We start from the raw sequence: 17,012 nt of genomic DNA on the forward strand, positions 1-17,012 counted from the left end.
TACTGTGTACACTTCTGGTTGCCATATCTCAAAAAGGACATGGCAGAGCTGGGAAAAGTACACAGGAGGGCAACCAAGATGATTAAGGGGTTGGAGCACCTTCCCTATGAGAAAAGTCAGAAAAGTCTGGGACCTTTCAGTTGAGAAAAGAGCAGACTTGGGGGGGAGGGACGACACACATGATAGAGGTTTAGAAAATTATGCATAGGGTGGAGAGAGTTGACAAAGAGAACTTTTTCTCCCTCTCCCAAAATACTAGAACTCGAGGGCATCCAATGAAGCTGATGGGCAGTAGGTTCAGGTCAGACAAAAGTTAATACTACTTTACACAGACAGTGATTAAGACGTGGAATTTGTTGCCATAGGATGTAGTGATGGCCACAGGAATAACAGCTTTAAAAGAGGATTAGACAGATTCATAGAGGATAAGAGCCAGTTCGGTGTAGTGGTTAGGAGCGCGGACTCTAATCTGGGAGAACTGGGTTTGATTCCCCACTCCTCCACATGCAGCTGCTGGTATGAACTTGGGTCAGTTACAAGTTCTTTCAGAGCTGTTCTCTCACCAGCAGTTCTTGAAAGGGCACACACAGTCCCACCTACCTCACAGGGTGTCTGTTGTGGGGAGGAAAAGGGAAAGAAGATTGTAAGCCGCTCTGGGACACCTTCAGGTAGTGAAGGGTGGGGTATAAATCCAATCTCCTCTTCTTCTTCTTCTATCAATGGCTACTAGCCATGGTGACTGAGGGGAACCTCCACATTCAGAGGCACTAATCCTCTGAATCCCAGAGCCAGGAGGCAACATCAGGGGAAGGTCTCATCCTCTATGGCCTGTTGTTGGCTGGCCAGTAGAGCTAGTTGGCCACTGTGTGAGACAGAATGCTGGACTAGATGGACTACTGGTCTGATCCCACAGGGCTCTTCTTATGTTAAAACAAATCAGATAGGAAACATATGACATGGCTGCTTTGCAAAAAATCAAGACAAATTAAGAAAATAAGTGTTAAGCTAAAAGTCAAGACAATGTAGTTAAGCAATAAAGCAAAGCTCCACTAGCTAATATTTCAGAATCAGGATTAGTCAAAGTTCAAGGTTCTATCATCATCAATACATCTAAATCTGAACCCAATCCTTGTGCAGATTGATAGAGCCTTGAGACTGGCGAGTGGGTGGGGATGGTGAAAGCTGTACCTCCCCCAAATGAGACGGCGGGCAGAGAGGAGCAGGAGCCACTCCCCCCCCCCACTTCAGTGTCGGGAGCTGGGCTGGGGGCAGAGTGGGCTGTGCCATCATAGCGTGGAGTAAGTAAGGCAAGGGCACCAACTCAAGTAGCATAGTCAAGATCCGGTCCAAGGTCAAAGCACAGAGTCAAGAGCTGTCAGTAGTCTGGTCCAAGGGTCAGTCTATACAGCAAGGTCTGGAAGTCCAAGAGTTATCCAGAGGCAGGTTCAAGGGCAAGACAAAGGCAGAGTCAGGGAATGGCCCGAAGAGTCACAGAAACAAGGCAGGATCTGATGCAGTGGTCTCAGTTTCAGAGGGATTTTGACTTGTTGCTTCCATGTCTAACAGCCTCCCTTGGCTTGTTTTTATAGCTATATACTGAAGAAGTCGAGTTTGCAGCCAGCTGCTTGGGACTAATCTGCAGCTCCTCATCTTTGCTGGCATCAGGTCATGAGGCATCGGGCCAGGAAATGTGCACTTTGTTGTCTCTCCTGTAGCTCTATTCTTAGCCTCCACCTATGGCACTCTCAGGGTGTGGGTGACACTAGAGGGCTAGACACGACCAACTAATATTTCGACCTGAGGAACTTATTGATCAAAGGGCACATTAAATTACTTAATGATCTACAAGATCAAGACATAAAACTCTTGGCCCTGAATTTTTTAAATTGAAATTTTGGGTTAATTTAGATCATCAATAAATCATTTGTGGGCTTTTCTAGTTCTCACTCTCTGCCACTGCTCCTCTTCTCTTTCTCTGCCAGAAATGGCTGCATAGGCACATTTTAGTCAGGACATTTGGCCCCTTCCAACTCTATTAGTTGGTGACAAGAGTTAAGTTTCTTTTGACAAAAGAAAGCTGCATATTACATAAGGCAGATTCGATGTTCTATCAGGACAATGGCAGTGGAGTGATAGAACTACTGCCTCGTAGGCAACTGATGAGGGTACATTTGAGGAAAACCAGCCCCATACATACTGAGTGGCCAATACTTTGGACCACAGTTGGAGAATTCCAGGCAAATATTTCTGGGTCCCCTACTGGCTTATCTGGTATTTAATTGTTTTGCCCACCAGCCTTTTTAGTTTGAAAAGTGTTTCTGCCAGTAGTCCAGGATTCCTCAGATGTTGACTGGGAGACCTACTGATGGTATATTTTAACTATTAATTTGCACTTTAATTAAGACTGCCGGACAAAACAATGGAAAGCTGGAGAGTTTGTTTGTATCACTTGGAACAATAATGAAGGGCAAACATCCCAGATGATGAGGTATATATAACAGTTTCCATTTCCCACAAGTTTCATAACAAGAGTCATTTTTTATGTGTGTGTATTTTCCTCTCCAAGATAGTCCAAGAGCTCTTCGAATGTGATTACACCACAAATTCCTCTGGAAGTGGATCTTCTCCCAAGAGATCCAGAGACAGACAGTTCATGGACCTCTTTCCATAGAGGGCCGACTTGGTTTTGCAGTCAGCCGTTGAATACACGCATCCGTAGTTGGCCAGTTTATCCTCTAAGGTACAACCAAATGTGTAGCTGTGGGAGGTATCTGAAGACAATGTGGCACTTAACGGTGGATGAAGATGCTTGTGAAGACGGATGTCATCTAAACTTTGGCTGTGCTGGTCTGGACACTTCATAGCTTTGGACTGTGCCACCTGCTAGTTTAAGATGGACATATATTAAAAAACAACAACAAGTAACAAACAAGTTAAACTAAGTAAAAAAAGATCATGCACATGTGATCTCCCGGTGCATCTCTCAATCTTGTCTCAAATTGTTAAGACTCCTCTCTTCCTCTTTAAGGAAATTGCCTTAATGAAGAAGCTGTGAACCATTATGGAATTGTGAAGTCATTCATTTATTAATTCCTGGATTTGGAGCTGAGTACAAGGTGTCCCCCACTGGCACGGACAATGAACTGTTGGAAATGAATCATTTCACTGAAATGACAGTGCTTCTCTAGGCAGCAAAAGGAAGGGGGGGAGCAGCATTTCACGGCTACCCTTAAAGAAAGATGCTTAATCATCATAAACACAAGGTTAGCTCCTGTGCTTCTGTCTGCATCACAGCACATTTTAAAATGTTTATTATTGCCAAATGGTGACTTCAGCCCCATGCAGCAAGATCCAGTATCTGCCATACTGTCAGGGTAATCTTACCCCATGACAGCCCATGAAAAGAAAGATTAGCCACATGGAAATATCATGGCAGGCTAACTTCAAAACCCAGGGAAAAACCTCTGTTATTGACAGACTTGTATCTCTTAATGTTGTACTGACTAGGAAAATAAGTGGATTGATGAAGAAGCATTCAGTTTTCAGACTTAATGTTGTACTGACTAGGAAAATAAGAAGTGGACTCATGAAGAAGCATTCAGTTTTCAAAAGTGGCCAGCCAGAGGCCATCATGTCTTGCTTGTACGAGGCATGAGCTCTACTCCTTTTGCTTGTCCTCAGCACATTGCTTTTCAGCATAGCAGTTCTGTTTGGCTACAACAGTGAATAACTGTTAATAGGCATGCTTACGGGAAAAAGGTCCTAATGAATCTAATTCCTGTTAAGCATAGCTTTTACATCCCACTTTATGAATATATCAATATAATTATGTTTTCCTACAGGTCAGTACCCAACAGAATCCCCTATTTCTATTACTTGAGGATTACCCAAACACAGTGTAGGCCTTTATCATGCAGTTCTATCTGAACAGGACCCCTGTTTAGCTGAGCTCAACTACTCAGCTGTTCTGCAAAGATCTGAAGCATTTCAGACAAAAGATGTTGAGGGGCACAGAATATTAAGTCATGTGCTTAAAGTCAGGGAAGCTGGTGGTAATTCTAAAGCACTCTGCATTAGGTAAAGCTGAGCTAACACAAAGGAGAGTGGATAGCCAATGTAATACTTTTAAGGATTATTGTCCACAAAACAATTGCAATGTGACAGTCACAGATGTGATACAGTCTACTGACTGAGCAGAAATGCTCTCACAAGCAGCAAAAGCAACATCGCCCAAGACAATATGCTTCTCTGAACTATGCCCATATCAGTGCAAGGCTATGTTTGAAAAAAGTCCAGGTGGACTGAATATTGTTGAAGTTATCCCCAAGTAAGCATCATAATCTTGGTACTTCAAGCACATGCCTCATACACACACCCTCTGAAAAAAAGAGGCTGGCTGGATTGTACCCAACAGTTTATCAGAATCAGTCTTTCATGGATACCCTTCTTTGGAAGTATAAACTACACCTTGTTGCTCTTCACAGATTATTAACACATCAAATGAATCAATCCTAACTTGACTTTTTTTGTAGCTGGCAACAGAGTGAGTTAATCTTATTTTCAGATCTCTGCTGTGGGGAGATGAAATTTTAGAAATGTTCTTAGCTGAGCAATTTGTGCTGGAACCACAAACCCAAAAATAAACAACCTTGCTGTAGTCCATGGTCTCTTCTTATGATGGCAACCACATTTTGGAGTATAATAACATTAACATTAAAATGTGGAGATGAAAATGTTTTTATAGTCCAGAATATTATTGCTTAAAACGCAGCATAAGATTCTACTTCTAGAAACTCAATCCAAGAGCTAACCCTAACCCTATGCCTTCTTTGTTTTGGGTTGCATCCAGCTTCAAGTGATTCATGTTACGTTTTATGCTTAGAAATTGATGTTTCACAAGACAAAATCCCAGAGCCTTAAACCCAGAATTCCTCTTCTGTGTTTGGCACCACTGATTATATTGTATTTACTCGCTTCGCTATCATAGGGGGTGCACGAGAAGAGAATTTGGTGCTCAGCCTTTCTCTTACCTGATGAAGGGAATCCACACTTTGTCCTCTGACCTTTATTAAGGTGACCTGCACTACTGAAAGAGGGTTCCTATTAAAGGCTGTGGGAACAAAAAGAGAAGTCATCAGAACTATATGAGCAAACTTAAAACAAAAATGTGGATTGAAGCTTGCAGAAATGGTATGTGCAAAAAATGAACTGCAGCAGTTGTGCGTTACAACTACTAGAAATTGGCATCAGGTTGAAATTATAAGTTTGGTGGAGAAAGTCAGCAAGGGTTATTATTCATGAAGGTGCTTTGCTTGCAGAGAGGCATATCAATAGTAGAGGGTGTATGAAAAACTCACAGTTCTTCTCTGTGGCTCCCAATCCAGATCACTGCCTGTCTTTTGTAGCTGGCAACAGAGTGTTCTGAAATTGCCTGTCTTTTGTAGCTGGCAACAGAGTGACTTTGTTCTGAAACGCTTTCAAATTACAATACTCTAGATGCCCTCTCACATTCCTCTCACGCCATTTCCCTGTTCTGCTCCACCCAACAAATTTGGCCAAAAGGTTCTATTGGGATATCAGATACAAATTGAGTTACTCTAAGATGCATAATTTCACCAATTTTAGCTAGAGAATTGTTGTTGTTGTTCAGTCGCACAGTTGAGTCCGACTCTTTGTGACCCCATGGACCACATCACGCCAGGCCCTCCTGTCTTAATTTCATGTTCATTGCCTCGATAACATTGTCTAACCATCTCATCCTTTGCCATTCCCTTCTTCTTTGACCTTCAATCTTTCCCAGCATCAGGGTCTTCTCCAGTGAGTGCTCCCTTCTCATTTGGTGGCCAAAGTATTTGAGCTTCAGGTTCAGTATCTGGCCTCCCAGGGAACAGTCAGGGTTGATTTCTTTTAGGTTTGACTGATTTGATCTCCTTGCAGTCCAAGGGACTCTCAAGAGTCTTCTCCAGCACCATAATCCAAAAGAATCTATTCTTCGGCGCTCGGCCCTCCTTACAGTCCAACTCTCGCAGCCATACAGTACTACTTGGAATACCATTGCTTTGACCATACAGACTTTTGTTGGCAGGGTGATATCTCTACTTTATAAAATGCTGTCTAGGTTTGCCATCGCTTTCCTCCCAAGGAGCAGGCGTCTTTTAATTTCATGGCTGCAGTCACTGTCTGCAGTGATCTTGGATCCCAGGAACGTGAAGTCTGTCACTGCTTCCACGACTTCTCCTTCTATTTGCGAAGGAGTGATGGGGCCAGATGCCATGATCTTAGTTTTTTTGATGTTGAGTTTCAAGCCAACCTTTGCACTCTCCTCTTTTACTAGCTTTGTTGTTAGTAATGCTTTCTAAGGCCCATTTAACTTCACATTCCAGGATGTCTGGCTCGAGGTCAGTGATTATACCGTCGTGGTTGTCAAGGACATCGAGGTCTTTCTTGTATAGTTCTTCTGTGTATTCTTGCCATCTTTTCCTAATCTCTTCTGCTTCTGTTAGGTCCCTACCGTTTTTGTCCTTTATCATGGCCAGCTTTGCATGGAACGCTCCCTTGATTTCTCCAATTTTCTTGAAGAGATCTCTAGTCCTTCCCATTCTATTGTTTTCTTCTATTACTTTGCACTGTTCATTCAGGAAGGCCTCCTTATCTCTCCTTGCTGTTCTCTGGAAATCTGCGTTCAGTTGGGTAAATCTTTCCTTTTCGCCTTTGCCTTTCGCTTTCCTTCTTTCCTCTGCTATTTGTAAAGCCTCATCAGAAAGCCATTTTGCTTTCTTGCATTTCTTTTTCTTTGGTATGGTGGTGATTGCTGCCTCCTGTACGATGTCACGAACCTCTGTCCATAGTTCTTCAGGCACTCTATCTATCAAATCCAGACCCTTGAATCTATTCTTCACCTCTACTGTATATTCATCAGGGATGCGATCTAGGTCAAACCTGAATGGCCTCGTGGTTTTCCCAATTTTCTTCAGTTTAAGTCTGAATTTTGCAATGAGTAGCTCATGATCTGAACCACAGTCAGCTCCAGGTCTTGTTTTTACTGACTGGATAGAGCTTCTCCATCTTTGACTGCAAATTATATAGTCAATCTGATTTCGGTGTTGCCCATCTGGTGATGTCCATGTGTAGAGTCGTCTCTTAGGTTGTTGGAAAAGGGTGTTCGCTATGACCAGTGTGTTCTCTTGACAAAACTCTGTTAACCTTTGCCCTGCTTCATTTTGCTTTCCAAGGCCAAACTTGTCTGTTATTCCAGTTACCTTTTGACTTCCTACTTTAGCATTCCAGTCCCCTATGATGATGAGGACATCATTTTTTGGTGTTAGTTCTATGAGGTGTTGTAGGTCTTCATAGAACCGGTCCACTTCAGCCTCTTCTGCATCAGTGGTTGGGGCATAGACTTGGATTACTGTGATGTTGAATGGTTTGCCTTGGAATCGGACAGAAATCATTCTGTCATTTTTGAGATTGTATCCCAGTACTGCCTTTTGCACTCTCTTGTTGACTATAAAGGCCACACCATTTTTTCTACGAGATTCCTGGCCACAGTAGTAGATATAATGGTCTTCTGAGTTAAATTCGCCCATTCCTGTCCACTTTAGTTCACTGATTCCTAGGATATCGATGTTCAGTCTTGCCATCTCATTTTTGACCACGTCAAGCTTACCTTGATTCATAGATCTTACATTCCAGGTTCCTATGCAGTATCGTTCTTTGCAGCATCGGACTTTCCTTTCACCATCAGACACATCCACAGCTGAGCGTTCTTTCAGCTTTGGCCCAGCCGCTTCACTCTTTCTGGGGTTACTTGTACTTGCCCTCTGCTCTTTCCCAGTAGCATACTGGACACCATCAGACCCGAGGGGCTCATCTTCCCGCGTCCTATCTTTTAGCCTTTTGTTACTGTCCATGGGGTTTTCTTGGCAAAGATACTGGAGTGGGTTGCCATTTCCTTCTCCAGTGGATCATGTTTTGTTTGAGTTCTCTGCTGTGGCCTGTCTGTCCTGGGTGACCCTCCACAGCATAGCCTCATCAAACGACGCAAGCCCCCTTGCCACGTCAAGGCAGTGATCCATGAGAGAGAGCTAGAGAATTAGGAAGCCTTGAAAAGTAAAATATAATGAAACATCGAAATCTTGTCTTACTCTGACAGCAAACGCCATCTACTGCAAGAGAATCTACAGGCATTCCACTGATGGCCTCTTCTGAGTGAAACTTGTCCACAGGTACCTCTTCTGGCTCATCCACTGCCAGTTCAGCCTCTAGAAATAAGGTAAGAAATTGGTATGATGACCCATCCTTCTCTACCCTCATCCAATTCATTCCATTTGCCACCCCTCTCTTTTTAATTTTACTGCTGCACAAAGAGAAACAAAGTGTGGCCACTCCATTCATTCCTTCTCTTACCATCCTCCTGGGAGTCGTCTGCTTTTCCTTTGCTGCCACTATCAATGCCTGAGCTTCCACAGCTGACAGTTGAGCTACAGGACTTCTCCTTCGGATGAACCTGATCCATAATGAAGGGTTCATCCACAGACATTTCCACAGACATCCGATGCCTCGAGTCGGCCTCAATGCCCGATGTGTGTGAACTGCTATGGCTGTCTGTTGACTGCCGAGACAGACGATGGTTCCTTTCACTTCCTCTGCTGCTTCCGCTGTCATGTGAACGCTTGTCTGACGGATCGAGATCCATCTCCAATGTGTCACTGATGTAAGATTCTCTATAACGTTTTTTCTCTAGAAAAAGTGGGAAAGGGAAAAATTAATATTCCCTTATTTTAGGGGGTAGTTAAGCAATTTAAATTACAGGGGGCTCTTCCGCATTCTCATTTTTGTTACTTGTTTGTCACTATTGCTTTGGGTCCCCCCCTCCCCTTTTCCACATGTGTTTTGCTCTCTCTCCCTATTAGAGAGAGAAAAACACATTTTTTTTGTGTGTGGGGGGAACGTGAAGCCATAGGAACACACAAGTGATGAAAATCAGAATGAAGAAGGGCCCAGGGTTACAACAGACAAAATCTATCCAGTTTCCCTGAAAAACTGGAGAGGAGGACCAAGAGCTATTAACAGATGGGGGTTTGAGGGTTTTTTTTATCGTTTTCTTAAGCAGATCGAGGCCTCCTAGCCACCCTCTTGCTCCTAACGTAACCCTACATCTTCTTAATATTCCACTACTCCTTGCTATATTTCAAGTTTTCAAAATATTAATGCAGAAGACCGTATAAAAACTTAATGCATTTATTGAAAAAAAAACCCACCACAATGTGAATTCATTTCTACTGGTTTGTATCATTTCTTTTGAGTGCAAAATTTTTAAGTTTCTTGGCTGTTTTTTCATGGTATATCAATGCTCATTATTTTTGATGTCTCTTATTTATTAGAGCTGTAACGTAGCAAAGGGTAGTACTAATGGAAGCATTGGTCATCATCACTTACATACCCCCGAAACATCCCTAATCATTCAACATACCTAATCATTCCTGAATCTGGTATTCTACTGGCTAGAGAACATGCCAGGAATTACAGATGTTTCAAGTATAACCAAGGGCCCGTTCAAATCCTACAGCTCCCATGCAAAGTTAACTGCTTCCACATGGTGGCACTCCATCAACCAAATAGTACCTGTTGGCCATAAAAATACATTGCAGAATGACCAACTAACAAACAGAAAGGTGGTCAGGATAAACAGCTCAGTTAAAAGTCTTGGCAAATAAAATATCTTAACCTGGCAAGTAAAAGCCAAAGAAGCAGGCGGCTGGCAGACCTACGGGCGGGTGGCTTCCCTGGCTGTTTTCAACTGGGTCCATTTGTTCTTTTTAACAATACAATTCTGTGAGTAGTTAAAATGTAACAATTTTAATATTTTTAAAGCCTGATTTATAACAGCTGAAAATTGGAAAGGGAGAATATAAAAATAAATACATGGCATGCTTAATTGGGCCCCTTCACACAAGGGCACAATCTCTCACTCAAGGTATGGCTTGAAGGAGAAGAACCACCTCTAGCCACAACCAGTGTTCCCTCTAAGCTGAGTTAGTGTGAGCTAGCTCACAGTTTTTTAGCCTTCGGCTCACACATTTTTGTCTTATCTCAGGAAGGATGGCTCCAGAGCAAACTAATTTATGCAGTAGCTCAATCGCTCGCTCACAACTTTATTGCCAGTAGCTCACAAAGTGGAATTTTTGCTCACAGGACTCCACAGCTTAGAGGGAGCATTGGCCGCAACCTTTACTTTCTAAAGCAGAGCTGCCTCTTATTTAGGGCAGGCTCAGAGATGACCGTGCACTCCCCTCCTGTCTCTTTGCCCACATGCGTTGATTCCCTCCTCCCTTTCCCTGGCAAGGCACAGTTTGATGTTACATATGGACAAACTGCAGTTTGCTTGGAAACCAGAACTGAAGCCCAGGATTTGACTCTAGTTTGGAAGTCTAGTTTTCAGGAAAGGCCTGTGAGCCCCATGTGTTCCTGGGATGGATGATTGCAAACATTTCCGATCTGAGATTACCCTTACTGAACCGTGGCTCAAAGCAGCTTTCTGACCTGACGCAGCTGTCTGACCTGACTTGTTAAATAAAACCGACTACTGGTTATTATGCTGACAAGTGCCGCCTTCTGCAAACACGAACCCACACTATCACATACCTTCTGCATCTTCCAGCATCTGGATCTGCTTAAGCACGGGCTGGATGTTAAGAAAGAGCCGATGGCTGTTGCTGAACAGCTGAAGCAAATGCCGAGACCGGAAGGGACAACCTGTATAGTAAATCAGTTTCCGGGCAGAAGGCAAACCATCCGGCTGGATCACAAACTTTTTCCCCTAGATTGCAAAAGGGGGAGGGGGGTTTAGGGGACATCAGAGTGAGTTATCAAGATTAAGCCTCCCTAAGATGCAAAGTATTCTCTTAACTATACAAGCAGCACAGCAAGTAGGAATGATAAGAACATGTAGAGTCATTGCTTCAGGTTGGCCGCAGGGATTAAGGCCCCCCCCCCCCAATCTGAGCATCTTCCGAAAGCAGAGCAAGACTAACACAGTTGGCACTGAGTGGATTAACCTTTTACTGTTCATATCTGTTGTTTTTTGAAAACCACGATGAGAGTCAAATAGCAGGCGAGCCCAACAGCACTGTCAAGTTCTGCAACACTCACTCACCAGAAATGCAAGTTTCCCAATATGTGACCAGGGGAAGTCATAGAGCAGCTCTCGGACATGGTTCACATCCTGTAACATTATCAAACACCCAGGAAAAACAGAGAGAAAATATTGTCAGAGGTATAACGGAGCCAAGGCAATGCAAGAACATTTCACAGATGGCATAAAAGATGGGAATACAACAGAGTTTAGGGTATGTGGCAATGGCGATAGAGAAGAAAAAGAACTTATAACTGACCCAAGGACATCCAGCAGCTGGAAGTGGAGGAGTGGGGAATCAAACCCAGTTCTCCCAGATTAGAGTCCGCGCTCTTAACCACTACACCAAACTGGCATGTGTGGCTGAGAGAGTTCTAAGAGAACTGTGACTGGCCCAAGGTCACCCAGCAGGCTTCATGTGGACAAGTGCAGAATCAAACCCTGTTCTCCATATTAAGAGTCTGCCACTCTTAATCACTACACCATGCTGGGGAGATGGGTCAAGCAGAATTATTGCTATATTGCAAATATTTTTCAACCTCTTACCTGATAAATCTGTATCCCTTTAAGGGTCAGGCCCAGGATGATAGTGGGACGATCCTCTTTCTTATCCTAGGATGTAAACAGAGGTGCAGCATGAAAAATAACTCCTTGCACACAATTAGTTGGTGGCCGCCAAGGATGCTGTTAGTAAGTGTGGCTGGGTCACCTTTCATTGAGTACATATATTGCTCAGATTTACTACTGAAACTGCACTATCCACAAGACGGTAGTAAGTGTGGCTGGGTCACCTTTCATTGGGTACATATATTGCTTAGGCTATGCCTCTTGTTGGGGAGGAAAGATCTTACCAGTCCTCACCCATACCCATGTAACCTCTCAGATTTACTACTGAAATTGCACTATCCATGAAGGCAGCTCAGAAGCTTCAGCTGGTACAGAATACTCTGCATCCTCCTGGAGGATGGAAGTACCTAGACTTCAGTTCAAGGCCGACTGTACTTGTTACAGGTCAGCTTCAGGGCCCAATGTAAAGTGTTGGTTTTAATTTTGAAAGTGATTCCTGACTGAAGACCAGTATACCCACATGATCACATCCTCCCATACGGTCTACCCCCACCCACCCCAACGCTAACAATTGAGATTTTCATTGGGTACTCTGACTAGTGAGCCATCATTGTGTGAGGTCACGTTGACCACAGTGGTGAGCATTGGGGTAGTGGAGTGGCCGCCCAGAGGAGGTTCATCAGAGCCCTTGTGACTTTAAAAGAAGATGCCTTATTCAGAAAGGCCTTTGGGAGGGGAGATCAGCTGAGCTGACTACTTAATTGCTGCTGTTACAGACACTTTAGTTGCTTGTAATTTTGTTTTTATTAACAGTAGGCATGTGATTTTAATTAAACCTGTAAGCTGCCTAGAGCGTAGGATGAGGCAGGATCGAAATATTTTAAATCAGTAATAATATAACAGACTACGCTAACAGCACACTGGAGTTCTTTAGCTGCATATCTGTTTCTTTTCTGAATGCTTTAAATATGTTCCTTTTTAATTTGCTAGAGAGCAGCTGCCAAAACATTTAGGATTGTACAGCTCCTTTTCTCTCCCGTTTCTGAACAATGGTAAACACTTTATTCCATAAAAGGATAGCCCATAGCGGAAGTACAGGTAAATTCTCCCCCCCCCGCACACACACCATTCTTGTGCCTTGTTGTACATGTGTTATAAGAATGTCTCCCAAAGATTTCTTTCAACAGTTTCCTCTGTCCAAGTAAATGACCTCATCTTCTTCAGAGGTGTGTTGACAGAGAGGGAGGCTCACACATGCCCAAGGAGGGAAGAACACCCTGGAAACCTCGTTGGCTGCATTCAGTTTTCAGTGAACTGTTAAATCAAGTTCCATAGGATTACCAAGGAATGCTGCAAGGACTACAAAGAGGAGTTCGGCAGGGGGCATGCAGCATGTAGGTCCTTGGTTGCCCACATCTGCTCTAGCCAATAACCACCCTGTGAAGAACAAACTATGGCTCTAAATTAAGGAATCACCTCGGTCTCTCATTTTTTAAAGTAGTTCCCAGTTCCTCTTTTGCCCCACCTATGCTGTTACTCCTGAAATAAGGCACTCACTTGCAAGAATTTATCAAAAGACCAGAAATGGAGCTTAGGAAACAGGTGATTTAGCCTGTGGAGAAGACAACCATTTATAATGACTTTGTAATCTTGGTTTAGAAGCTATACCTGGGATTTGTGGGGTTAAAACAATAGTGCAAAAATACTCTGTCTTTCCCTATAGCCGATAATGAATAGTGATAATAAAAAACAACCTGCTAGTATGTGCAAAAAGGAGTCTCTCATATGTGTGTGTGTATGTACACACACACACACACACACACACACACACACCAGTATTTCAAGTCAGGCAGGAATTCAAGTATTACAGCAACTGATTTCTGATTTTCATCATTCCTAGGCATAAAGCATGTCAGATCTTGCCACATGTATTTCTTCTCAATTATTCTTACAGCTGTCTTAAGAAACACTTAAGCTGTAAGAAAATACAGGAGGGGATAACCTTTCAGTACGAGGGCTCTGTATCTTGTTTAGCTCAGGGAATTCTGGCAATGGGCTTTTGGAACCCCTGCAGCCATGTGACATGATAAGCTGCACTTGTTGAAATCCTCTTTTCTACACAACAATTAAAGGAGCCTTACTTTGGAAAGGCTAAATGTCTCTGACTTTGTCAGCTGCTTTGAGGCACTGCTAGGAAGAGGGATAAAAACTGCTTATGTAACAACCAGTGTTGCCAGCAACCTGGAGAAAAAACACCACGTTGTGCCCCTTTAATAACTGTAACGCTGTCTACATGGGGCTGCCTTTGTTGCAGATTCGGAAGCTGCAGTTAGTGCAGAATGCTGCGGCCAGGCTTCTGATGGGTCTCCCTACATGGGACCACATCTGGCCTGTGCTGAAAGCGCTGCACTAGCTGTCAATAGAGTTCTGAATCTGCTTCAAAGTGCCGGTACTTACCTTTAAAGCCCTATATGGCCAGGATCCGGCATACCTGAGGGACCGCCTTTCCCCATACATACCCCAGAGAGCACTACGGTCGGGGGCCCAACATCGCCTTGTGATTCCAGGCCCCCGAGAGGCCAGGCTCGTGGCAACCAGGGCCAGGGCCTTTTTGGTGGTGGCTCCTACCTGGTGGAATGAGCTCCCCGAGGCGATCAGGGCCCTGCGGGACCTTTCACAGTTCCGCAGGGCCTCAGAGACAGAGCTCTTCTGCGAGGCTTTTAATTAGGAGCCGCCACTACCACCTCCACAAACTACCGTGAGGGACGGCCCAATATAAAACTTTTACAGTACCACGATGGGTCGGTGTCGCCGAAATGGGCTTTGGGTTAATATCCCCTGGGTTAATATTCTCAAGCCTTCATCTTGATTTGACTGAAGCAATAATACCACTGAGCACTTTATTAATGTTAATCTGATTGTTTTGTTTTGATTTTAATGTTTTAAACTGGCACTTGGTGCCCCTGTTGTGAGCCGCCCTGAGCCCGCTTGCGGGGAGGGCGGGATAAAAATGTGAGAAATAAATAAATAATAAGAAATTCAATGTATGGAAATGGGCAGTTGAAGCTTTTCATGGCACAGAGGTAAAAACATTCCTTTCAGCTTCTGTGAAAGGGCACTTATTCTCCTAGTAACAACCTGACTATAATTTTACCTTGGAGAATTTTTATTGGAGAGGCAGGCTCTACAGATATTTTAATAAATAAATACTCCAAGCACTAATTGGAATGTCTTTTTCTCTGATTTCACAGCAAATGCAACTCTAAAGGAGACTGGCAGGGGAAGACGGGTTTTGGGAGTGGAGCTGCAGCACTGGGAAAAGAATTTCATTCCCCCTCCCTTGCCCTTTTTCATGTTGAAACCACCCCCACCACTTCTGCCTTGACTGCAATTAGCCAGAGGGAAAAAAGCTTTCCCATGATTACTACGTACTTTTTAGGATCCAAAAATACATTGAGAGGTCTGATCATGGATTTCCAGTGGGATCCCTTTATTAGCCAGAGGGCAAACTGGATCAAGACATACAAAACAGATTGCTATAGCGATCACTGAAAGGTCTGATCAGAAGAATCAGCAAAACCACTAGTGCATTAATCAATTTTAATCTGTGAAATTTAAACTGAAGGGCATATTTATTTTAAAGGTTATTTTGGCCCTGACATAGAGCTGTAATCAAGAATGAAAATGTTCACAGCCTTTCCTTTGAACATGACGCAGTCCTTTTTCTGTAGTAAGTTCCAAGGTCCCTCACACTTCCTTTAATATTCCTCCACCCAACAAAAGCACCTATGAGGTATTTAGTAGTACATGTTTCTCTTAAATATCATCGATCGATCAACCAAGTATAGTTAACCTTCTGAAATCTGTAGAAGTGAACAGGCACATCTTCTAGCAGACAGGACTCCTTGACATATTTCAGAACAGCTTCTCTTGTCGTCAGGCCTTGCTGCTCCCGGTGCATCTCTGGAGCGTGCTTCAGGATATAATCGCTCCCTCGCTTTGCAATTATCTGCCACCAGGGAAAGAAACAACGTCAGCAGCTTCCTCAGCTTCCGTACGACAGTCCCACAAGGGAAGACAGCTGGGATCCATTGCGTGTGAGAGAGAGTTCGGACAAGGGTAACTTACTCCCAAACCCACAGAAACCTTTCAGGCTAACTTCAAATGGTGTATGAGGTGAGCATAAACACTGCCTAAAGGCTCCCCAGAAGAAGAGCCGATGGTTTAATTTGCCAGCTGAATAGCAGAAACTTTAAACATGCTTGTCTTTACATACAAGAGGGAAAAAAACATTTAAAAATCATTACTGAAGGAATCATTCACAGCTTATAGCAATTTTATTCCCAGCTATGATCCTTGACTAAGATTTGATGTGGAATGTGAGGATTTCAGCAGTTGTTGCTTCTCCCATCCCACAGCAGAAGAGAAACAGAATGTGATTAACTTCTTTCTACAAAAGGACACACAAGTGCAATGCTCCATATGAAATGCATTCCCCAACCTTCTATTTCCTATCAAAGCCTCAAATGCTGCCACTTAACCCAAATGACTACGGAAATGTGACCAAGAGTAAAAAAAACCCCCCAATTCGGTCAGCCAGTATAGATCAATATTGCAATACAGACAATGGAACTAGGCACAAATGACTTCCCAGTTATATTGATTACATTCGTATCCTGGCCTTTCTTCTGTAATGGAACTCAAGTCTGTTCCCACTACGTTCCCCACCCAGGCACTACCCAGGCTGAGAACCTGCTTGACTTCAGCCAGGGGCCCTGTTGTATCATGTGCCTGCTCCAACCACAGTCTGGAGGCTACGAAGGCAGAGCTTTAGTGCCTGTAAGAACTGTGAACTGGGTGAGATTTCGGTGCAGGGTTGCCAACCTCCAGGTAGAGCCTGGAGATCTCCTGGTATGACTGTTGATCTCCAGATGACAGCGATCCGTTCCCCTGGAGAAAATGGCTGCTTTAGATGGCAGACTATGGCATTATGCCCTGCTGAGCTCCTTCTCCTGCCCAAATCCCTCCCGTCCCTAGGCTTTGATCCCAAGATCTCCAGGGATTTCCCAACTCAGGGTTGGCAAGCCTATTCCAGTTAGGTGGGAAGTTGAACTGTAACCGTCAAAGGCCAGCCATGGGCAGCTCTATGCAAATTAATAAAAAGAATGGCAACATGCAAAGCACGGTGATGTCACCATTCCTCGCCCCTGCTTCTAGAAGTCAGGAGCCCCTGGAAGGGGAGTGGGCAGAGCCAGCAGGGCCCAGAGAGGTCTGGGAAGGGGCTCCCTGCAGTGGCTTGTAGCAGAGGACA

The 17,012-nt window shown here is 43.8% G+C and overlaps 1 protein-coding gene across 1 annotated transcript in view; it reads right to left on the minus strand.

The window, feature by feature from the left end:
• Positions 1-2,265: 2,265 nt before the first annotated feature.
• The window catches only part of FRMD1 (FERM domain containing 1), a 40,837-nt gene continuing 26,090 nt past the window's right edge, over positions 2,266-17,012 (minus strand). The window contains exons 4-11 of the mRNA XM_015422168.1: positions 15,555-15,710; positions 11,681-11,746; positions 11,156-11,224; positions 10,645-10,819; positions 8,407-8,739; positions 8,145-8,261; positions 5,031-5,110; positions 2,266-2,883 (exon numbers count right to left, since the gene is read on the minus strand). Of these exons, the coding sequence (XP_015277654.1) occupies positions 2,593-2,883; positions 5,031-5,110; positions 8,145-8,261; positions 8,407-8,739; positions 10,645-10,819; positions 11,156-11,224; positions 11,681-11,746; positions 15,555-15,710 (1,287 nt within the window). The 3' untranslated portion in view covers positions 2,266-2,592. The remainder of the gene's footprint in view (positions 2,884-5,030; positions 5,111-8,144; positions 8,262-8,406; positions 8,740-10,644; positions 10,820-11,155; positions 11,225-11,680; positions 11,747-15,554; positions 15,711-17,012) is intronic.

The sequence above is a fragment of the Gekko japonicus genome, unplaced genomic scaffold (assembly GCF_001447785.1).
Source record: "Gekko japonicus isolate JY-2015 unplaced genomic scaffold, Gekko_japonicus_V1.1 scaffold347, whole genome shotgun sequence".
In the NCBI taxonomy this organism is placed as follows: Eukaryota; Metazoa; Chordata; class Lepidosauria; order Squamata; family Gekkonidae; genus Gekko; species Gekko japonicus.